The sequence below is a fragment of the Epithele typhae genome, assembly GCF_022376455.1.
Source record: "Epithele typhae strain CBS 203.58 chromosome Unknown BXZ73scaffold_28, whole genome shotgun sequence".
Lineage (NCBI taxonomy): Eukaryota > Fungi > Basidiomycota > Agaricomycetes > Polyporales > Epitheliaceae > Epithele > Epithele typhae.
In genome coordinates this window covers 438,304-461,833 of record NW_025954219.1, presented here as the reverse complement: position 1 = coordinate 461,833, position 23,530 = coordinate 438,304, and the positions used below count along the sequence as shown (strand labels likewise).

At 61.8% G+C, this 23,530-nt stretch overlaps 3 protein-coding genes across 3 annotated transcripts; all 3 read right to left on the bottom strand.

Annotated features, from left to right (window-relative positions):
• Nucleotides 1-72: 72 nt before the first annotated feature.
• On the bottom strand, nt 73-2,891 carry BXZ73DRAFT_78060 (uncharacterized protein; the record flags this gene model as incomplete). Its single annotated transcript, XM_048022805.1, has 9 exons — nt 73-766; nt 1,059-1,218; nt 1,308-1,470; nt 1,543-1,662; nt 1,684-1,773; nt 1,839-2,126; nt 2,296-2,458; nt 2,496-2,694; nt 2,771-2,891. 9 exons carry the CDS (start codon nt 2,889-2,891, stop codon nt 73-75), a joined length of 1,998 nt encoding a protein of 665 aa, XP_047877369.1.
• Nucleotides 2,892-6,132: 3,241 nt separating this feature from the next.
• On the bottom strand, nt 6,133-7,363 carry BXZ73DRAFT_47785 (uncharacterized protein; the record flags this gene model as incomplete). The annotated part of the gene is made up of 5 exons (XM_048019939.1): nt 6,133-6,353; nt 6,403-6,477; nt 6,537-6,729; nt 6,792-7,003; nt 7,054-7,363. Coding segments are annotated over 5 exons (1,011 nt in total), but the record flags the coding sequence as incomplete, so codon positions are not given.
• Nucleotides 7,364-9,311: 1,948 nt separating this feature from the next.
• On the bottom strand, nt 9,312-12,413 carry BXZ73DRAFT_47845 (uncharacterized protein; the record flags this gene model as incomplete). Its single annotated transcript, XM_048019949.1, has 6 exons — nt 9,312-9,949; nt 10,000-10,331; nt 10,592-11,203; nt 11,253-11,707; nt 11,775-11,930; nt 11,982-12,413. The coding sequence occupies 6 exons, from the start codon at nt 12,411-12,413 to the stop codon at nt 9,312-9,314; spliced, it is 2,625 nt and encodes an 874-aa protein (XP_047877367.1).
• Nucleotides 12,414-23,530: the final 11,117 nt, after the last annotated feature.

The following is a 23,530-nucleotide window of genomic DNA, read 5'->3' as shown; positions in this document are numbered from 1 at the left end:
GGAAGCTCACGGATCGGGCGCGTCGTCACCTCGCGCGGAACATCACGCAGCACATCCGCTTCAGACCTAGGGCTAGGGACCGGCGCGCGCAGCGCTCCGCGGGGGGTCGCGCGCGCGCGCGCACGTCCCGTCCCCCGCCGTCCCGGCGTGACCCTCCGTGACCCTCCTCCGAACGTGGTCCGGGCCTTCGTGGACCGCGGTCCCCCCCGCGCGCGCGCGTCCTTTAGAGGCGCGGCGCTCTCTGCGTCTCTCTCTCTTTGGGAGCCTTAGCCGCCCCGTGGGAAAAGCGCGCGTGCCGTCGCTCGCCGCCGCCCTCGGCGCGCGCGCGCGCTTCCCACGCGCGTCCCGCAGGTCGCCGCGCGCGACGGCCCTCGACGGTTCAGGAGCGGCGGCGTCCACGACCACGAGGGGTTCCCCCCCCCTCGCGCGCGCGAGCCCACCGCGTCTCTCTCTCTCCGTCGGCTGCCGCGATTCACGCGTCCCCCCCGCCCTTCTTCTTCCGTGGCGAGAGACGCCGACGCGGGCGCTCAAATAAGCGCCCGGGGGGGGGAGGGGGGGGGGACTCGTGGGATCCCGTCTCACGGTCTTCGCTCTTTCCCCTCGTGCCTGCTCAGAGGGGTTCCGGGCTCCCGCCGGCTTCGCGGAGGCAGAAGCCCGCGTGGGCGGCGTACGACCGACCGAGCGCCCAGAGTCGGGGGGGTTCGAGTCGAGAAACCGGGGAGTCGCCGGTAGAGAGGGGCCAACTTTTGGGGGCGCCTCCCTGAACCTGGCGCGCGTCGTCGTCCACACAGACGCAGGCGAGAGAGAGATCGCGCCTCGGCGTTTCTGCGCGACACGGCGGCACGGGGGGCTGGCGCGTAGCAGGGGGTGACCCCCGGGTCTCCCGACGCTTACCCTGACCCCCTACCCTCGGGGGGGGGGGGGGGGGGGGGGGGGGTCACGACCCTCGTATACGAGGGTCAGGGTTTTTTCGTAGAGGGTCACCAGGGCGCTCGAGGGTCGAGGGTTCGACGAGGGTAGCGAGTGTCGTCCCACTCTTACTGCATCAGCACCAGCACGTGGCCGCAACGACGACGAGCTCCCAACCACCCTCCAGATCGTCCGACGCGTCATCTCGAAGGGCGACCCGAGAGGTCGGTGTCTCGAACGAGTCCGAGCTCGAAGCGCCCGGATAGACGGGTGGCAGACAAACCGTCGCGGACGTGTCCGCCCCCTTTGCTGAAAATGCGTTCAACGTCGACTGTGGGAGCACCCTCGACCGTAAGCGAGCCGCCAGAGGTTCGAGACACCACGATGTAACCACACACCAGGGATCGTAAGGTAAGAGAGCGCCGTGCGTGAGAGATGGGGATACACCTTCACGGCGGCGATTCCCACCACCAACTGGAGGGGATCGTCAGCGTGTACTCTGGTAGACGCCGCAAGATAGCGATCGATCTCGCTCGGCCCCCCCCTGCCAGCCGGACGCTTCTGTTGTGGAATGCAGGGAGCTGAGCGAATGGATTCTGTTGCGCGCCGCATTTGGCCGCGCATGCCACGTACATAAACCGTAAGACAGGAGTCAAGTGCTGGTTCACCCGTGCCTTTCTTACGGCGTGGCTGGCTTCGGGGGGCCCGATCGTCGTGCTCGATGTCCCTCTGCGCCATAGCTCTGCGGTAAGGCTGTTTGCAGGTCCAGCTCACTTGGCGGATCATGAGCCGATTATCCGGAGCCGTGAGCCGGGGATCATGAGCCGGGCGGCTCCGGATCGAGGGTGCTGAAATTTGGCGGATCTACGGCTCGATCCACGGATTATCCGCAGATTCTTGAGTGATAGCTCATATTTGTATTTACGTACTACAAACCCTATGCTGTTCGATAGCCATTTGAAGCATCTTTCTAACGATATTATTCTTGTGTGATTTGGCCAAGAATTGACCGAGTAATAGACAAAACATGGCCTATGTTCACTTCGAGAGCGTTTGGCGCCCGCGTCTGGCGTCTGGATGCGGGAATCCGTCCCGATCGGGCTATGTTCGGATTCGAACGTGGCGTCTCGCGCGCGTTCTCGCCCGTCCTCCTCTCCCTCCAGCCCCTCACGCACTCCCTCCGTCCACGCAGCGACATCGCGCGCGCGCGCGCGAGGCTGTTCTCAGGCATGGGGGGGGGGGGGGGGGGGGGGGTCTTCATGGGGCCGCGGTGAGCTCCCGCGACCCCGATCTCATTTGGTGAGTCCTCACCGCCCCCTATGCTCCCCGCGTCGCCTCCCCCTTCCAGGTTCCGTCCGCGCTCTCCTCCGACCTCGCGCCCTCCACCCTCCACGTCCTCCGCGCTCCCCCGACCTCGCGCCCGCGCCCTCCGACCTCGCGCCCGCGCCCTCCTCTCCACCACGCCCTCGCCGCCTCATCCCTCGCCCGCGTCACCATCGCCCTCGCCCCACAAGCCCACAAGCCCATAAGCCCCGCGTCGCCCACGGCGCTCGCTGCCCCGAGTCGTCCACCACACCCTCACTCACCCTCGCCTCCGCGCCGCCCTCGTCTGCGCCGCCTTCGGTCGCCCCCGCGTCTCCCGCTGCGCCCTTGACCGTCTCACCGTCGCCCCCCTCGCGTCATCTCGCGCGCGCGGCCGTTCTGTGGGGTCGCGGTGGGCTCCCGCGGCCCCGATCTCCTCTGGTGAGTTCCCCCCGCCCCCACTGCTCTGCGCATTGCCTCCCCCTACCAGGTTCCGGCCGTGCCAACTACGCCTTGGCCGTCTCGCGCTCTCTCGCTCATCCGCGTCGCGCTTGTCCACCTCGCCACCTCGCCCCGGCCCGTCTCGCCCCCTCGTCGCCCCGCGTCGCCCTTTCCTCGTCCACCTCGCGCTCCTGGCGCCGTCCACCCTTGCACCCTCCGCTCTTCGCGTCGTCCGCCATGGCGCCGTCCACCCTCCTACCTCGCGTTATCCACGTCGTCCGCCCTTGCGCCCACCTTGCCCACTTCACCTCACCTGTCTCGCCCCTCTCTCTGCCTCGGTGTAGGAGTCCCGCGCGCGCGGGCACTCTGAAGCACGCGCGTGCGCGACAGAACACGGTCACGTGTCGTCCGAGCGGCCAGAAGTCACCGAGCACACTTGGTGAAGAAGTAGTACCTGCACATGTATAAAAGTAGCACGCACACACGAAGAATGTCAGTTCCTTTCCCCCACACTCACTCGGTTTCTGTCGTGTCCGCTGCCCGTTCTCCCCTGCGCATCCGTCTTATCCGTGCCCGTGTAACCGTCGTATCCGTCGTATCCGTCTTTCCGTTTATCCGTCGTATCAGCCAACGCGCGTCCGTCGCGCTCAGTCTAGTCGCGTTCAACGCGAACATTTCTACAGGGTCTGAAGACTACGCGAAGGGATCCCCACAATTGGTGACCACCGCAGGGGGGCAACCTCGTCTCTCTCGTCCCCGTCCGGACTCGTTCTACTCCAACACTTAGTCAACATGCCTTTGGCGAGCTCAAGCGGCAACCCTTCAGTAGAACGGGGAACATTCGCGCCTGCAAATACCAGGCCCACAACACGGGCGAGCGCGGTAAGATCAAACTTGAACATCCCGACGGCCCCGGGCCGACGATCGTCACGACTCGCCGCCAAACCAACTCCACCGCTGCCATTACCGCCGAACAGCCGAGGCGCACCACAGCGATTGAGCACACGTCCGGAGAACCGAACGAATCAAGCACGCGCGGAGGATACTTCAACTGCTCGCCAGAGAGTGTTGCGCGCATCGACTCCTCTCTCTCCTCCCCCGCTATCGCCCTTAACCCGTTCGCCAACTTCCTCATCGCCGACTCGAACTCATACGCCACCTCCGCTGCGCACGCAACCAAGCATGTCTACACCTGCGACGAAGATGCCCCCGCCCCGCGCCAAAACCGCCCCCCGGTTCAAAGGCCGCAACGTCAAGGACTTCCTTTTCGAGCTGGAAACCATCGCAGACAGTGTCGGTGCGAAGCGCGAAGACCTCCCCAAGTGTGTACTCTCGTACTGTGAGTCGGACATCCGCAACCGTCTTGCCGGCGAGCCCGCCTTCAAGGGGACCGACTGGGCAGCGGCCAAAGCTCTCCTGTTCTCTATCTTCCGTTTTCGCGACTCTGCCACGCGGTACCCACCTCAACGTCTCCGGTCGTTCGCAGCCAAGAGCCGGAAGAATCAAACCGTCGACTCGGAGGAAGCCCTCAGCGAATACCGCCTCTCGTTCATGAAGTACAGCGGGACGTTGGTTGAAGAGAGTCTCCTCGAACAGAAAGAGCACGACTACCTGTTCTTCATCGGCCTTCCTGACTCGCTCCGCAGCTCGATCGGGTCAACGCTGAAGTCAGTCGTCCTCACTCCACCTGTACCTCACGTTATCACAATCAATTGATCTGTGATCACCCCCCCGGGGTGATTCCCTTTCCGGTAACTGCGAACGGCTCTAAGCCTGCAAACCGTAGAGCCTCTACGGAAAACGATCAAGATACCTTGTTGGGAAACATTAGAACGGGGCGCATGCCCAAGTCCCCCGCCCCCCTTCCCCGACGTCCCCGAGGGCCCGGCCCAGCCCTCCTCCGCGCTTCTCCGATGCACGTGAACGGATCCCGCGCCGCGCCCCCTGATGGCCGCCTGGTCACCGCCTTCCGCCGTGCCGCCCGCCTTTGATGGCCGCCCTCTCCCCCCTGCTCGCCGTCCCCGACGACGAGCTCGCTGTTCGCGCTCTCCCTCCTGTTCCCCTCCCCCGATTCACGCCGTTCTTTTTTGTATGTACTTGTATTACTAATGCGCATCTATATACATAACTCGCCCTTCTGAGCCGTGCTCTGTGATGCCTCCACCGCCCACTGCCCCCCGCCACTGCCCGCCGCCCCCGCATATGGGGAGGGCGGGACCTTATGTCAGCATACTCAACGCCTGGGCGGCGGGCAGAACTCTGATGGCGCGGGCGCCGCGTGGACAGGCACCGCGGCAACGGTTGATGCAGCGCGCGAGGCCCGCGCCATCAGCGCGAGGTCCGCGCCATCAGCGCGAGGCTGCCGGCGCCGGCGCCTCAGACTCAACGCCTCCTTTTGATGGCAGTCAAGGCCATCGAGAAAAAGGACTTTCCTCCGATGCTGCCTCACATTGAGATGTCAAACCAAAGGATGTATATCATGAAGACCTTACCAACACCTGCAGGGAGTGCTGTATACTAGTAGACACAGTGTACCAGCAGCTTCTATGTCTGCCATCAAAGCTCTTTTGATGGTGCTATATTTCAGGCATGATGATGGGAACGAGTCGGCACACATGTTCATTGACATCGATACAGTGTACGTGTATCCACTAAGACATACGACATGAGATTGTACATAGAGTATCATAGAGACCCCGCCACTCAAGCCGTGTTCTCATTCTGGCCGGCCTGGGCAGCCCGGCGCGCAAGAGTCCGAGCATTGGGACCCCTCGGGATACCCTTATCCTTGCGGGGCTTACGGGGCACCTTCTGCGGGAGGAGCGCGCTCTGAACGCCACCCGCGACATGGTTAAAAGGGTCGGGGACGGCGCCGAGGGGTTCGGCGGTGGGCATGCCAGGTAGAGGAGGCGCCGAGGGCATGGGCGTTGGCGTGGCCTGGAAAACGAAGGTGAACGCGGTCCCAGCAGAGAATGTGGGCGTGGGTGAGGGCAGCGTGGGCGTAGCGGAAGACGCAGGCGGAGTGGAAGACGCGGGCACGGGTAAGGGCGGCGCAGGCGTAGCGGAAGACACGGGCACGGGTGAGGGTGGCGCGGGCGTAGCAGAAGACGCGGACGCAGGCAAGGGCGACGAGGGCGTGGGTGCGGGTGACGAGGGCGTGGACAGGGGCGACAAGGGCGCGGGCGTGGGCAATGAGAGTGTGGGTATGGGCGACGAGGGTGCGGGCGCGGGCGACGAGAGCGTGGGTGTGGGCGTGGGTGCAGGGGACGAGGGCGCGGTGAAGGTGGGGGACGACGCGGGCATGGTGGAGGACGATGCGGACGACGTGGGCGCGGGTGTGGGCGTGGGCGCAGGTGTCGGAGTGGCCGCACGCGAAGACATCGTGGGCTCGGGGTTGGAAACTGGCCGCTGGAGGGAGGCGATAGTGTCTGCATTGAATGTCACAGCGACTGGGTTCAGACCAGCGTCGTAAGCCTGACGCCAGGCCGCGAGCTCCTCTTTGGTGAGTGACCGGAAGCGTGCGATGTCGTTCTCCCAGGCTGAGCGAAGCGTGTTGAGGAATTTGAGGGAGTTGAAACGGCCGGGGGCCTGGAATGACTCCAGCGGCCAGTTCTCGAGGACGACGCCAAGCTTGTAGGTAATTCTTTTGGGGAAGTCACTGTACGACATTGCAGAGGGTTTCCCCCGGGTCGACGTCGACTCTAAGTACACCAGTTAGCGAGTGAAAAACACGAGAGGGCAGGGACTTACGAAGCTTCTCCAGGATTAGAGCACCGACCTTGGACTTGAGCTCCAGGACGGTATTCTTGTGCTTCTTCGTCAACCCTGCATAACCACACCACAATAAGCACTTGAAGAAGCCACCGTGTGTTGTATGTACGTACCATTAAGTCCCGTGAGGCACCATGCTTCAATGCGCGAGGACAGAGTGCCCAACGTCGCGCCAGTGAGCAGCTCAATAAACTCCTCGATGCGCGCGCTGGTCCGGTAGACCCAGGGCTTGAGGTAGTTGGCTCGCTCGCCACGGCACGCGATGAGCAGAACCTCCGCGCCAGTGCGCTCGTGGAGATCATCGAGCTGCAGCGCGGGTGGCCATAAGCGAGGAGGACATGAGGGTAGGAGGGAACTGGGCGACGCACCTCTTGGACGACCCTTATCAAGGTTGCGCGCGCATCATTGAAGTTTGCGATGGGGAGGTTGGGGACAGCGCGCCCACGCTCCTCACGCCGCTCAGTCAATTCTTCGACCGTATCGCGGCACATGTCTTCCCGGTCTTGCTCCGACATCGTGTGCCAGCGTTCGGCGAGGTTCTTGATGAACTCAGACGACACAACGTCGTTCGTGTTCATTTCTGACAGGTGCGCGTTATTTATGAAACAACGGTGACAATGCATAACATACCTTTGTTGTGCCGGCGAAGCTCCTTGCTGACGAACGCATTCCAAAGCGACAGCGCTCGCGGCTCCTTGAAACGGGAGTTGCTCTGATGAAGAATGAGTCGGTAGTACCATGCCGCGCTGTGCTTACCCAGCTCCTCGTGGAGCGCGACGGCGTGGTCCCAAACCTCATCGCGGATAGTGTCAAGCCGGTCGCTGAGCGCGCTCTTGTAGAGCCGAGACTTCTCACGAATTGCTTTCTTCTCCGCATAAGAAAGCTTCGGGCGTGTTCGTCGGTGCGAGGACCATGGTGTTTTGACGCGTCGCTTTCCCATCTTGCGCGCACCCTTAGGTAACTTCTCGATGCCGCTATGGTTGTTTGACGGGGGGCGTCTGCTCTGGCGCGTGCCATGCCGGCAGCGGGAAGGGGGAAGCGCAGGGAGGGCGGGAATAGAAGCGGGGGTGTGGGAGCGAAGAGGCTGGTTGCTGGGAGAGACCCAGGGCGGAGTGAGAAAAACACCGCCCGAGTGTGTTGACTGGAACACGTGATGGAGTTAGCAAAAAATGTTGATCCATTGGTTACTCATCGTTATCGGATGGATACATGATGGCGTCATACAGACGCTCTAGCCGTAGCCCATCCCAGCCGTTGTACTTGGAGCCGTCGTACGCGAACTCCTTGCGCGAGGACGCACCAGCAAAAACCTGTAGCATGATCATGAGCTCGGAGCTGTCCGGGTTGAGCTCCACGAGAATCCGCTCAGCCCTTGGGCCGAGGTCGACAGGGAACGGACGGTCCCCCCCAATGGCTTCCTCAGGGGGAATGAAGAGCGTGCGGATAGCCGCGGCGAGCGTACTGAGGCCCTGGATGTCGCTGTGGTCGCGCGCGGGTGGCGCGACGTCATCCCGAATGCTCGCACCCTGCGTGAAAGCTATGGCTTATCAGTCGACGTCAGGACAGAGAGCGAAAAGTCCTACCGTGCGCGAGCGCGTCTTCTGACAGAGGCGTCTGCTCGCGCTGCTTACCGCGCGATGGGGTGGGAGTCGACCAGGAGCTTCGCGACGACACCGTGAGGGTGCCAGGGTGCCGGGCGCGACCACGTACAGGGGTGCGGGGGACCGAGAGCGTTGAGCGGAGCGGGGCCGGGATCGGCTTTTCGGCGTCGAAGTTGAGGGGGAAGTTATGGCCATGCTTCGCCATCACGTACGCGATGGCGTTCGCCACGGAGAGGCCCTTCGTGTCGAACCGCATGCACCGTCCCTTGCGTTGGACGTTCGGGTCGCCGTCTCCGATTTGAAGGCCAACGTGGATCCTAATGATAAGCTCAATACACCAAATGTATTTGTATATGCCAAGACTTACCAAGAGAGCCCGACAAAAACCCCTGTGTGACGACCAGCGAGGGCGACACGGATACCGTAAATCGAGGACTTGTTGCGTATGAGGACCTGAGCCTCCTGCACACGCCACGCCGCCAGATGCACGTCGTTGGCCGGGGTTATGCGGAAGACGGAGTCGTTAAGACCATCGATCGCCTCCGCGTCGTGCCGGTCCATGCAGCAGACGACAATGGGGTAGATGTTGGGATCATTGCCGATCCCAACAGGTGGCCTGTACAGCGTGGGTGAGCGGATGACAGCTGTGAGAGCGCTTTCGATTGAAGAACTCACCGGGTATTCATGATGCGTGGCGTCAACTGTGCGTGTGCACTCGGGCCCAGTAGGACATACCATGGGCCGTGAAAGGGGGCCTGATCTGAGTTTGATGTGTTGTGCATGCGTGGCAGAGGCAGCGAAGAGAAGAAGAAGCGAAGGGGAGGGGACAATCGATGGCAGGAAGCAAGATATGACAGACTAGCGCCCACGCTTCCCAGCTGTGATCTCACGCGAAGTTGGTCTTCGGATGCCATACAGCATTCCCTCGACATCCGAGCAGAAAACTAATACTTGACATGCATTTGTCATGCATGCCGGCGTGTGCCCCGGGTATTTGATGCATCATTTGATGCGTGTATCAGTATGGCATGGCTCGCGGCGAGGTTGCGTGCAGAAGCTCATGCAACTCATGCCTCGAGTGTGCACAAAACGTATACAAACCGTGCTGAAACCGTCACAGTAAGATCCAGGTCAAAATATTGCCTGGAGCACTTAAAGTAAACACAATACACTATGTCACATGCGTTTTAAGGCCCTCAAACACAGGGGAGTAACATGTAGCTATGTTTTTGTACCACATACAAGCCGTTTCCAACGAGCGCTAGCGCGTATCGGTGGCGATCTAGTCTACTGTGCTATGTAATCGAGAAGCGCACCTGCCTGAGCCTGCGCATCGTCATCATACATCTCCTCGGACCCTATGTCAGTCTCGATCGTGCCATGATCTGAGAAAATGCGGGGGATGGAGTGCTCCGAGGTGACCGCTCTTCCCTCACGGCGGCCCGGCGTCTTTTCGCCCGCGAAGCGGGGGTCCTTATGTAATTCATCGAGAAAGGCCAGATTGTACGCATTCTGGGCCTCACGGTGACGGATGAACTCCAGGGTCGGCCCGTGGAGAATGTCGTTGGAATCCTTGAGTTGCTTGAGGAGAGCGGCGAAGTCGTCCTGCTCGTCGCGGATGTGTGTGTGGAGGCGACGCGCATCACGATACACGATCTGGATCTCCTCGCTGGCCCGCTGCAAGCGCCGCCAGGTCCCGATCGCCTGCCGGACTTCCGGCCGCGCCCAGGTTTTCCCACTGACGTCATTCCATGATCCATGCAGAAGCGCAAACTCCCGAACAAACGAGTAGTGGGATACCTGATTCCAGTCGACGAGGGGCTTCTGCAATGCGGCAGCCACCTTGTTGTACGTCGTGATCGCCCGCCGAATGGCGGATGACCTCTTCTGCATGTTCTTTGCGATGTGTGTGCGCATTTTGTACCCTGATGTCTGCTCAATCAGCGATCATTTGCATGATCACGCGATCACTCACCTGTCTGTGCGAGATGCAACTTGTGGAGTTCGAAGAGGCGTTGAATGACCAAGCGCTGTAGCTTTCCTAGCGCCTGGTGATAACGCCGAGTGGCAATGTATGCCTTTGCTGTCGTATAGCGCGGGTCAGTGGGCAGCCATCGGGCCATGTTCCAGGTATCTTCAATCTCGGCTAGCTCCTGATCGAGGGTGTCGATCCGCGTGCGCAACACGCGGTTGACGCTCTCGGTCCGCCGCGTCTCCCTAGCGTGTGCATTGTAGTCGGTGATCGGGCCCGTGTATGGGGCCTGGAACGAAAGCCCAGGGCCTTCGGAGGACGAAGTGCCTGACACGCTCGCGTCTGCCACGCTCGCGCCCCCCGCACCCACGCCCCCCGCACTCGCGCCCCCCGCACCCGCGCCCGCGCCCCCGCGCCCGCGCCCGCGCCCCCCGCGCCCGCGCCCGCGCCCCCGCGCCCTCACGCGCGGCTCCCGGTGGCCGCTGCCCGAGCATGAAAGCACGGGTTGTGGGGTTGCGGGTCGCGCGATTTGTGGCCGCGCGGGTCTTCTGCTCGTATTCCTCCCTGCGCGCAGGTCAGTGGCACGTCGCGGCACAACCGAAAAGGGACGCACTTCATCGCCCTTAGGTCCTCTAGCCGCTCGACATAGCTTAGAGCCCACTCGTCATCCGGATTTTCATCACGCAGTGTCGAAAAATAAACGCGCTCCTCCTCCGCAGCTTCGATCAGCTGCGCTTCCGTCAGCTGGAGCTGAGGCAGTACAGTGCGCAGGAACTCCTCGGATTCCTCGACAATTTTCATTGCCTGGAGGTAGTTGTTACGAAGGAAGATCGCGAGATTTGTGTATTTGTCTTCATCCCACCGGTGGAAGTGAAGGGTGATCAGAGCGTGCCGGCGGTACTTGCTCGCGTAGCGGATGATCGAAGCCAGTGCGTTTGATCCGCTGAAAATGCGCTCCATGGTTTCTAGATCTTCGATGCCAGCGCCCGTGATGACGTTTGGATGGTGATGGAGCTGGCACAGGTAAGAATGAGAGTACCCATGGAAAGCGTTGACAATGCAGAGTGAACCACGCTTCCGGAACTCGGGACCGGCGCTGCTCCGTGCAAGGGTACCTTGGAAGACACAGCCGATGTCGTACCCAAGGAGAATGTTGCCGGGCAATTCGGTGTTGATCTTGTCCACCATTGCGATCCCGTACTTGGCGCTGGGAATGATCCGTCAGGTACGCGCGTTGCGCAGCCATCACCACTTACAGTTCACCACTCTGGATCATGTCCGCGATCCAGAGAATCCTCCCGTGCCTGCACGCGCTCGCGAAAATCCCAGTCTCGTCGAACCCACCCCACAGCTTCTTCTTCTCGTCCGCAGCCGCTGCCTTCCAATTCGTGGCGCACGGGCTTGGGGCGCCCGCCTCTCCATCCGTAGGATCTCCCTCCGTATCAGTGGGGTCCGGGGCAGACGCGGGAGCCGGGTCCGTGCCGTCGACGTCATCGCCATCGCCTCCAAGATCCGCAGTCGGCTTCGGCTGTGCCTGGCGTGCCGGGACTTGCTTCGCAAATTGATCAACAAACGCTGGGGGCAGGTAGTAGGGGTTCTTGTGAACTCGCCGGTCCCCAACATTTCGATACTTGCGTAAGAGCCTCTTCAGCGAGTTGTTTGCATCCATGCTACCTGTTCGGTCGAAGCGGAGGGGGACTTCTCCCTCCAGCTGTGTGAGAACTCGTCAGCCAGGTACGCTATTGGCGCTCTATCGGCATAGACCAAAGAACACGCACCTTGTATCCACATGGCGGGCATCCGAAGCGTGGGCGCCAGTTCGGATCACCGCGCCCGAGCAACTCCTGAATTTCGGCGTCGACGTCATCGAGAACCTCTAAATATATGTCAAAAGCATCTGCAAGTGCTGTGCGATAGTGCCGACGGTATACCATCTGGTTTTTCCAGGTAAGCCTGACCCATATTGGCGCTATTAAGAGACTCACATAATACTTGTAACAAACGAGCTTTGCGAAAGCCTCTGTGCTGAAGGATGGCTTAACAAGCTTCAGGCACCGGAACAGTTCCAGCGTCTCGAAGGATATCGCGATCGACGGCCCGACGGGGGTGTTGCCGAGATATCCGGCCAAGGCAAGTGCCTCAACTGTCCACTGGCCAGATGATACAACCACGCTGATCTCCTTCCGCAGGCTGTACAGATCGACACACACAACTGTGTGTTCTGAAGATGGTGCCCCTTCTTCCGAGGGTGTATTCTCTTCAGGTGCTTTGCGCTTGCGCTCCTCTTGCCGGCCTGGAACACGGTACTTCCACCGCAGATAAGCCGCCTTCACGCGCGGGAAAACTTGCTTCCAGTTGTCTTCCCGCGTGCGGAGACGATCGCGCCAGGTGCGCTCATCTGTGCGCACACTGCACATGATATGTTATTTCTGCACCTGGTCATAGATCCACGTACTCACCCTGTTGTTAAGTTGTTTTCTAGAGCCACACGGAAAGCTTCGACGTCCGGGTCGTCGGCCCAAGCGCCGTCGTTGTCGTCGTCCTCGCCCGTGCCGATGTCAGCATTGTCTGCTGTATTGCTGATGTCTCCTAGGTCGAGCCCTTGCGTCTCGTCTATCTCGAAGACCGCCATTGCTGCCGCGCGATCTAAGCCGCTGAGATCTTTACATTTGTGAGTTCGTATCTAGCTGCTGAGTCTCTGCTCTGGAACATACTGTTGATGAGCTCGTGACGCCGCCTGCGCGCAGCATCGTCCGCGGCATCCAGGTCAACGGCGCGGATTGTCTCTTGCTTGGAGGTACGTCCACCCGGCCCTTTGTTCTTTCCGCCCCTGTTTCTGCTCCGTGGGCCCATGATAGTGACTCCATCCGATACTCGGTTGCTGCCAGACTGCGAGAAGGACATGGTGGTAGCTCAGTCAGTCTTTCGATCCCTCTAGTGATAGTATTATAACGTGCAATCTAGCGTGATCGCCATCAAAAGGAGGCGTTGAGTCTGAGGCGCCGGCGCCGGCAGCCTCGCGCTGATGGCGCGGACCTCGCGCTGATGGCGCGGGCCTCGCGCGCTGCATCAACCGTTGCCGCGGTGCCTGTCCACGCGGCGCCCGCGCCATCAGAGTTCTGCCCGCCGCCCAGGCGTTGAGTATGCTGACATAAGGTCCCGCCCTCCCCATATGCGGGGGCGGGGGGCAGTGGCGGGGGGCAGTGGGCGGTGGAGGCATCACAGAGCACGGCTCAGAAGGGCGAGTTATGTATATAGATGCGCATTAGTAATACAAGTACATACAAAAAAGAACGGCGTGAATCGGGGGAGGGGAACAGGAGGGAGAGCGCGAACAGCGAGCTCGTCGTCGGGGACGGCGAGCAGGGGGGAGAGGGCGGCCATCAAAGGCGGGCGGCACGGCGGAAGGCGGTGACCAGGCGGCCATCAGGGGGCGCGGCGCGGGATCCGTTCACGTGCATCGGAGAAGCGCGGAGGAGGGCTGGGCCGGGCCCTCGGGGACGTCGGGGAAGGGGGGCGGGGGACTTGGGCATGCGCCCCGTTCTAATGTTTCCCAACAAGGTATCTTGATCGTTTTCCGTAGAGGCTCTACGGTTTGCAGGCTTAGAGCCGTTCGCAGTTACCGGAAAGGGAATCACCCCGGGGGGGTGATCACAGATCAATTGATTGTGATAACGTGAGGTACAGGTGCCTCACTCGCTCTGGCTAGAAGTTCGAGCCCCGGACGAACCCTGCCTCCGTCTCTGAGGTCTGCGCAGCGGTCTCAGAGCACTACGAGTCTTGCGGGATCGACGCGTACCGACGCCGCCGCAAGCGCGCTGCTGTGTCCGACTCCGAAAGCGACAGCTCGGACAGCGCGACAGACTCTTCGGACTCAGAGGATGCGCCTTACTCGTCCGGAGACGATGTGGCTTCACCCCCGAAACGCAAAGGCAAGAAGAAGACGCGCCGTGACAGGCTCTCATCTCACTCTGACTCTGAGGTTCGCTCCACGCGGCGCGGCCACAAGTCCACGCGTAGGGAAGTGAAGGCGCTCCGTCTTCAGCTCGAGCTACTCAAGAAGCAGACTTCCGCGCCGACGCACTCAGACCCGGGCCCGCTCGCGCCTCTCGCAGGCCCTTCAAACGTGTATGCGGGGGTGCACGGCACCGGGAACGCTCCTAACCCATTCGCCGCCGGCTTACCTGCAGGGTACCCCACCGCGTACGCCGCTCAGCCCAATGGCCCCAACGCCGGTCCTCCTGGTCAGCGAGTGTGCTACATGTGTGGCGGTGTCGAGAACAACGGACTCACCCACCCACTTGGCATGCGGAACTGTCCGGAGACGACTGCGCTCATACAGGAACGCGTCCTGCAGTACCACCCTGTTACCGGAATGCTGGAGCGGACGGACAAGGGCTACCTCCCACGCTTCAACCAACTGCCCCAGGGTCTCGCTGCGTGGATGCGGTCACAGAGCGGTAACGCGCAAGTCCTCGGAGCTACCGCGCGCGCCGCCGGTCTCTACCTAGACGATGAGCCTGCGTTTCCGTATACAGGCTCCTACGCGTTCCCCGCTGCCGCGTCATCCTTCCCGGTCACCACCCGTTCAAAGGCAAAGGCGGCGACTTCGCCCTCCAAGACGGTCCGTTTCGAGCCTACGACACTTCCCACTCTCCCTGTTGCTACCCCTGCGTTCCCCCCTTCTGCGCCACCCCCACACTTTCGTAACACGGAGGAAGGTTTCATGCAGGAGTACCGTCTGAAGAAGCACCCTGCGACGGTCGAGGAAGTGCCAGATGCTGACGCGCCTCGGCACCATACCTTCTCACGCACGACCTCAAAGCCGTTCAAGTTCACTTCGGAGGTTCAGCAGAGCGTCGTAGTCGATGACGTCCACGACCGACTCCTCGACTCCCCCGTTACCATGACGCTTCGAGAGGCTCTGGCGCTAGCCCCCAGCCTACAGAAGAAGGTTGCCGCGCTTGTCAAGCCCCGTCGGGACTTCTCTGGGTCTGACGTGCCCGCGACTGCTTCGGCCTTCGCCACGGACACCACTCCCGCGTCGTTCATCGAGGAAGTCCCTTCAGACGATGACTGCACGTCCAACTCTTCCGATGAACCCTCTGCGACAGCGGTTCTTACCTACAATGCGGGCTCCGAACTCCTTGACGACGTCATCCTTCGCTATGCAGACGCGGTGAGCACTGCGCCATCTACGTCCGCCCGTCTGTTCGCCATGGCTGCAGGTTTCGTCGACGGCGTCTTCGGCGATCAGAAGTGCAAATTCCTCGTCGACAGTGGATCCGAACTGAACCTCATCAACAGCGGGATCTGGGAGAAGACTCGTCTCTCCATCGACCGCGACGGGGCTCGCTGGACCCTCAAAGGCATCGGAGGTGACCCTGTTTCCCTCCTGGGGTGCTGTCGAGAAGCCCCGGTACAAATTGCGGGCCGCAATTTCGACCACCACTTCTTCGTCACTCCGGCAGACCGCAGTGCCTATGGCGGCATCCTTGGGCAACCTTGGCTCGCAGCCCACGTGGCCAACCTCACGTACTCGCGCGACGGTGGTGTCCACATGACAGCGTACCCCACTGGATCGACTTCTGGCGTTGCTGTGACGGTTCAGCTATGCACGGCGAACAACTCCCGCAACACTGATCGTCTCGTGTTCACGTCGGACTCCCTGACGGTTCCGACAGCGTCTTTTCACTAGCGGGCGCGGATTCAACCGGTGCGGCGCCGCCCTCGCTACCTTGTTTTGGTCGCACCCTTCGTACTCTTCTCGGACATCCTTCCTTCCACACGGACTCTTTCAACGACTCATACATCTCATCGTTCAACCCCCCTCCTTCCTTTGATCAACTTCTGCGCACTGTCGAGTGTGCCTTCGATCTCCCGCTGCGTCCTGTCCCGTCTGTTTTCGTGTCTCGTGCGCTTTTGGCCCCATCACCCACCCGCTTCGCCGCACCTGTTCGCCGGTACAAACCCGTTGCCCGTAAAGTCCGCCCAGTCCCGACGACGATGCCAGACCTCTCCGCACAAACGTTCAAGCCTCTGCCTGTTCCGGATCTACCACCTCTCCCCATACACCCGCCTCCCCGTGGCTCCTTCGTCCCCTGTGAACGCCTCACCCAAGAACGCCTCGAGACCATCATGTCCACCATCCCTGACGGCTTCCTCCACGCAGCGGAGCTTGACCTCATCGCCTACATCATCGGCAGTCGACGCGCAGCACTCGCCTTCACGGATGCGGAGCGTGGGACGTTCAACCGGGAATACTTCCCCGACTACGTCATACCGGTCATCGAGCACACACCCTGGGCGCAGAAGCCAATCCCCGTCCCCAAAGCCGCGGAAGACGAAGTTCGCGCGATTCTGACCTCGAATTTCAACTCTGGCAAGTACGAAAGCTCCTGTTCCTCTTACCGTTCGCGCGTATTCGCCGTCAGCAAGAAGAACGGTGCCCTCCGTGTCGTCCACGATCTGCAAGCCCTTAATGCGGTCACTATCCGCGATGCGGCCCTGCCTCCGCGCCCCGACGACTTTGCTGAAAGTTTCGCTGGGTTCTCTTGCTATGGTGTCATCGACCTCTTCTCGGGCTACGACGCGCGGACACTGGACGTGCGCTCCCGGGACCTCACCACCTTCCAGTGCATGGAGGTCACTGGGCGTTGTACTGTGCTACCGCAGGGCGCTACCAACGCGGTCGCGGATTTCGTACGTTGCACCCGCCACATCCTCGCAGATGAGATCCCCAAGTTCGCCGACATCTTCGTCGACGACTGCGGAGTCAAAGGCCCGCCCACGACCTACGACAACGCACTCATCGACCCGTCCTCCTCTGTGCGGCGTTTCATCTACGAGTACTGCACGACGCTCGACCGGGTCCTGTTCCGCTTCGAACTCGCACACGTCACTGCCTCCGGTTACAAGTTCTGCCCTGCGACACCAAAGGCTAGTCTGGTGGGGAGCATCGTGTCACACGCGGGCTGGGAGTTGAGCCATGGCCTCGCGTCGAAGGTACTCAAATGGCCGTACCCGGAGTCTCTTACCGACGTGCGCAGTTTCCTCGGGGTTGCCGGCGTCGGACGGCGATGGATCCCCAATTTCGCGCTCATCGCTAAGCCACTGACGCTACTGCTTCGATCAAATCCCGCCGACCGCTTCACGCTGTCTCCCGAAGCTCGCGGCGCCGTGGACTCCCTCAAGAAGCTCGTGTCATCGGCACCTGTGCTGCGGCCCATCGATTACCCTGCAGCGCTGGCTATCACCCGCGAAGAAGTGGACAGCGCGAAGGGCGCCATCGAGGGGCTGGTCGTACTCTCTGTTGATTCCTCACTCCATGGAGCCGGATGGGTCCTCGCCCAGTATCACGATGGTCAGCTTCATCCTGCGCTCTATGGCGGGTGCACGTTCTCGGCGGCCGAATCGCGGTACTCCCAGCCCAAGTGCGAGCTCTACGGCTGCTTCCGGTCTGTCAAGGAGCTACGTCACCGACTATGGGGCCTACACTTCCTTTTGCGAGGCGACGCACAGTTCCTATCTCAGATGCTGTCGGAACCGGACTTGCCGAATGCGCCGATGACGCGGTGGGTGGCTTACCTGGCACTCTTCACTTTTGCGTTCCAGCATGTCCCAGCCACAAGGGGGATTCCCCAGGACTCCCTGTCCCGTCGGCCGCCCGCTCCCGACGATTCGGACGAATCAGATGGTGAGGAGCACCTCGACGAGTTCTTCGGTCGTGCGGTTGCCCTCTTAAACCCGCCGGCGGCTGTAGCGCCTCGCCCCCGGTGCCCGTCCTCTGCCCGCTCAGTGCCCTCCCTTCGCCCCGCCGTCGTCTCCGCAGTCGTGTCATCCGGGACAGTCCACTCAATCCTCACGAGTCTCCGCACTATGGCTCAAGTACCGGCCGCCGACCTTCTCTGCCGACGCTCCAGCTGGGGCTACGACGCCTTCAACCCTTCCGTCGGTCTTACCTTTGGGGGGCTCTCACACACTGCGCCCGTTCACTTGAGTCAATTCTCTGTTTACACCGACGGCTGGAGCTCCACTTCCCCCTCGTCATCCATGTTGTCCTCCGCGTCGACGGCGCCCTTCTTCAACGACTGGCGCATCCGCGCAGTGCCTTCACAACCGGCGGAGTGCGAATGTGACCTCGGTGGCGAAGCGTGTGTCTTCCCAATCACCATCTACAGACCCATGCTCCGCGAGCCGCGACACTCTCTGCCCTCTGGCTTCTCCGCGCGCTCCTACTTCCCGCCAGCGGACTTGGACGGCCCCCACCATGCTCCGCAACAATTCGGCGACGAGATCCCGACGTTCCCCACGTCGCTACAGGCGAAGACGGTTCCCGCTCCCACGACAACTGTCTCTCCGGGTGACACCCTCCACGAGGCACATCTTGGCGACCGCGAACCTCCATGGGCCGCTTTCTGGCGCGCGGAAGTCGAGAACATCGAGCCCACCGACCCCGCCTTGAGGGCGCGGGTGGCCCGCATGCGTCGCTGCTACATCGTGGGGCATAGGCGCATCTGGCGCGTTCGCGCCGACCGGCACCCTCTCCTCGTAGTCACGGACACTCTCGCGCGAAAGCGAATCATAGCTGCGGCGCACAACACCACTGGCCATCGCGGCGCTGCGGCAACGTTCGCCTTGCTCCGCGAGCGCTACTTCTTCCCCAATCTTTATGCAGCTTGTGTCTGGTTCGTTCGCTCTTGTTTCAACTGCCAGTTCCGATCCCAGCACCGCGAGCTAGCGCCGCTGTCGTCCAAGACCAAGATCACCCCTTGCGTCCTCCGGCGTTTTCACATCGACACCATCTTCATGAACGGCAGCTTCCGTTACCTCCTCCACGCTGTCTGCGCCACTAGCCACTGGGAAGAGGCGAAGGCTGTCAAAGCGAACACGGCTGAAGCCTGGGCTGCCTTCTTGTGGGAGAATATTATCTGCCGCTTCGGATGCATCCCGGTCATCGTCTGCGACAACGGCCCCGAGTTCGACGGCGCTTGCGCCATCCTTCTACGTCGCCATGGTGTGACGGTGATCCGTACATCTCCGTACAACCCAAAGGCCAACGGGATCGCGGAGCGCTCTGGGCGTACTCTTCAACAAGCCATCTGGCGTGCTTGCGACCTCACGAAGCGCGACCGTTTCAGCTGGTACCGCTTTCTGAACTCCGCCCTGCTCTCCGTCCGCACTACGACTAGCCGCGCGACTGGGTACACGCCTTACTACCTCGTCTACGGTCAAGAATGCATGTTCCCTTTCGACCTCGAAGATGCCACCTGGTTCGCGCTCGACTGGGCTGAAGCTACCGACGACGTGTCCCTTCTCGCGACACGTCTATTGCAGATCTCCCGCCACAAGTCCGTGTTGGACGACGCCGTACAAAAGCTGACCAAGAACCGCCGGAAGGCGATCGACGACTTCCACCGCCGGTACGAGTCCCTCATCAACAAGGAAGGTTTCCAGCCCGGGTTCTGGGTCCTGCTGCTCGAGTCTTGGCTCGATACTCAGATGGGCATGAAGGGTGCTCTCCGCTGGGCCGGCCCCTACATCGTTGATGAACGCCTCACCTCGGGTTCCTACAAGCTGCGCGAGATCTGCGGCACGCCAATGCGTCATACCGCGCCAGGTGCGCGCTTGAAGCTCTTCTACTATCGCGACGACTACCAGGCCGTGAAAACGACGTTCCCTATCGCGCCTCGCTCCACTGCGGCTTCCAGCTACGTGAGCGCCTTCGCCGCGCCCATCGAAGTCCTCTCCCTCAGTAACCGCTTGCACCGCCCGCCGCGTTCCGAGCCCATCACCTACTCTTGCAACCCAGTCCAACATGCCTTCGGCGACGGTCGCGCGTCCGTAACCTGTGACGGCGCATGCCTCGCGGCGCCTGAGATGGAACCTTACCTCCTTGATAGCGACGATGGTTCGGGCATCAATGTCGACCTGCGCCTGTCTTTCCCGCCAACGCTCTACACCACTACGTTCGACCCCGCAGTCGACCCTCTCGGCGCGACGCCCTGGCTCACTGTCAATTCCCCCTCCAACTTGATCGCTCTGGGTCGGCTCGCAAAGTCCTTCGTCGCGTGGCCCTACGCCGGTCCGTCCTTCGGCCCTCGACCGCCGACTCCGCCGCCACGTGCGCCCCGCCCCCAGGTCCGTGCTGTCTACGACGCAACTTCCGGTCGCTTCACTCCCGATGGCGACACTCGCGAGGCTACCGCGATGGACGGGTCTCCTTGATGGTTGTCAGGATCTCGGGGTCGAGATCTCAAGGGCCCCCCGGTTGTAGGAGTCCCGCGCGCGCGGGCACTCTGAAGCACGCGCGTGCGCGACAGAACACGGTCACGTGTCGTCCGAGCGGCCAGAAGTCACCGAGCACACTTGGTGAAGAAGTAGTACCTGCACATGTATAAAAGTAGCACGCACACACGAAGAATGTCAGTTCCTTTCCCCCACACTCACTCGGTTTCTGTCGTGTCCGCTGCCCGTTCTCCCCTGCGCATCCGTCTTATCCGTGCCCGTGTAACCGTCGTATCCGTCGTATCCGTCTTTCCGTTTATCCGTCGTATCAGCCAACGCGCGTCCGTCGCGCTCAGTCTAGTCGCGTTCAACGCGAACATTTCTACAGGGTCTGAAGACTACGCGAAGGGATCCCCACAATGGACCTCAGCCACGTCGTCTCGGGACCTCGCCCGCACCACACGCCTTGCCCCCCCCCCCGTGTCAACTCCGTCTCGCCCTCATCCGTCTCGCCCTCAACATCCTCGCCTGCGTCGCCCGTCTACTATTTCCGCGTTGTCCACGCCACCCACCTGCCCACACGTCGCCCACCTTTTCCCGCACGCGTCGCGCCCGCGTCGCGCCCGCGTCGCCAGCATTTCCCGCGTCGCCCGCTACCTCGCCCGCGTCGCCCACCACGCCTGCATTTCCCGCATTACCCACTTCGCCCACTTCGCCCGCGTCACCCACACCCACCTCGCCCGCCTACTCCACTGTCGCCCACGCCGCCCACCTGCCCCGCGTCTCCCGTGCGGTCACCACAACACCTGCTTTCTCCGCGTCGCCCGCGCCCACGCCTTGCGCCCGCGTCGCCCCCGCGTCATCCTCCACGCCCGCGTCATCTTCCACGCCCTCGCCTTGCACTCGCCTTGCCCCCGCGTCCACCATGTCGCCCGTGTCTCGCCCGTCTCGTCCACATCGCCCGCCCCTCACGCGTTGCCCGCCTCCCCTGCGTCACGCCCGCGTCCCCCGCGTCCCCCCACTATGCCCTCACCCCGCTTAGCCTGTAGTGATAGTACATTAGCTTAAACATACCATCAATATATCTTTTGAAAGGTACATTACATGTGTGGATCTGTGGGTCGATCCACGGATGAGCCGGAGTCGGAGCCGTGGCTCCGGCTCTTCCAGCGGCTCTGATCCATGCGGATCCAGATCAAGCCCCCGGAAGTCACTCGATCCGTGGGTTCGGATCCGGATCATCCGTGGATCGATCCGCAAACAGCCTTACTGCTGCACCACTCTTGAGGATGTCGCGTAGGATCTGGGAGGGTTGGCGGATGCGCAACGAAGAGCGCGTAGCGGGGGCCTTGACACGAGCAGGGAGGACGTGAGGAGGAGCAGCAGGTGGAGGGTCGATGGGAGCAGGTGCTGCGGTAGCAGAAGCAGACGGCCCCGGCTGTGTGGGAGGCAAAGCGGGAGCAGTAGGCTCCGGTTGAGGGTCAGGCGGCGCGAGCTTGTCCTCGCTCTCACTCTCCCCCTCAAGCTCCGCGTCGTCTTCAAGTCGGCCTCGCGCAGGCAGAGGTACGTCTAGCTCCGTCGAGCTGACATTCCGCTCGACACCCACTGACCTCTTGTATTCCCAATAGATGCGGTGCCCTTTGCTCTCCATGTCGAAGCCCACCCAACGGCCAGGTTTCGCGCGCTCCCCCCAGCTTGCCGGAGGACGTGTCGTGGACCCAGACCTTCACGCCCCACTCCGGGATGTCGGCAAGACGAGGGGGTTGGCCTGTTACAGCCTGAAACGGGGTGAGTCCATCCAAAGCTTTCGTCGAGGTGCGGTTCTTCAACCAAGCGGCGTGCATCAGCGCCTCTCCCCACAGGTTGCGCGGCAATCCAGACTGGATCAGCAACGCGCGGACCTTCTCCATGAGGGTACGGCCGAGCCGCTCAGAGACGCCGGCCTCCTGGTGTGTGTCGTGGACAGAGAGCTTTGACGCGATGCCCCGCTGTTGCAGGTGAGTGACGAACTCATTGCTGAGATATTCGCCACCACGATCCGTGTTCAGCGCCTTGATGTGAGCGTGACACTGATTCTCCACCCAAGCCTCGAATGCTCGGAAGGCCTCGAAAACCTCACTCTTGTGGCGCAGCAAGGTAGAGTGTCGTCCAGCGCGAAGCGTCATCCGTGAAGCTGACGAAGTACGTGCGGCCGCCCAGAGTTGCAATGCGACCCGGACCCCAAACGTCCGAATGGATCTCGTTGCCGAACTCCGTTGCGCGTTCCCCCTGGCGCTCGGTGGGAACAGGTCAGCGTGTCATCTTCGCGCGAAGACAGGCTTCGCACGGCTTGCCATCGTCGTCTCCGGGTACAAGCCTCACCCCTCGGATGTGGCCTTTCGAGATCTGCTCCTCGACAGTCCGTATGGCGATGTGGCCGAAACGGCGATGGGCTTGTGCGCGCGTGAGCGTCTGGGTACGTTCGGTTGACTTGTTGAGCGTTGTAGCAACCGCAGCTGAGGCGTCTTCAGCTTTACGGGCGAGGTACAGCCCACGCGACTTCGGTATGCGGCCTATAACATTCCCCTTTGCGTCGGCGATGACGCACTGACCCCCGGCAAAGGTAGCGGCATACCCGGCGTCGTCAATCCGGCCGACGGAGACGAGTGTATAGCCGAGGTCAGGTGTGTAGAGAACGTTTTTGAGGCGGATCTGCGTCGGGACTGACGGAGAGTTCGGCACAGCGAGGATGACGTCCCCAACCCCAAGGGCAAGGAACTCCTGCTGGTTGGCGGCAGTGAGAGAACGTGGCGCGGTCTCCCGGAAGGTTACAAAGGCTTCGCGACACGGCGACATGTGGTGAGTTGCTCCCGAATCGTACAAGTCAACATGGCGAGTTGACACTGCAGCGGCAAGCAGCGTGACAGCGGCAGCGATCGGGTCGAGGGGAGCGTCCTCCTCCTCGAGCTCTTCAAGCATATCAGCCCGATCTTGGTCGTCATGGCCATCCGTCATGGTAGTGACCCAGTTGTCAATGCGCGAGCGAAGTGTGGTGAAAGCGGCGAAAAGAGGCTCCGAAACTGTGGCGTCAAGTTCGAGCTCTTCGGGTGTTGGATCACGGACCCAGTAGGATGGGTGGAACTCCTGTTCGCTGCCAGGCTCCTCGTCGTCAGAGACTGGCTCAAGCGCGGGCATGGAGGATGCGTCGGAAGTGGTTTCCTCGGTGAGTGAAGTGTAATCGGAGCGGGTGTCGTCCGACCATGTCGGGTCTTCACTTGCTGACACCGAGTCTTCATCGCTAGACTCGAGCCAAGGAGAGTCGGCGCGG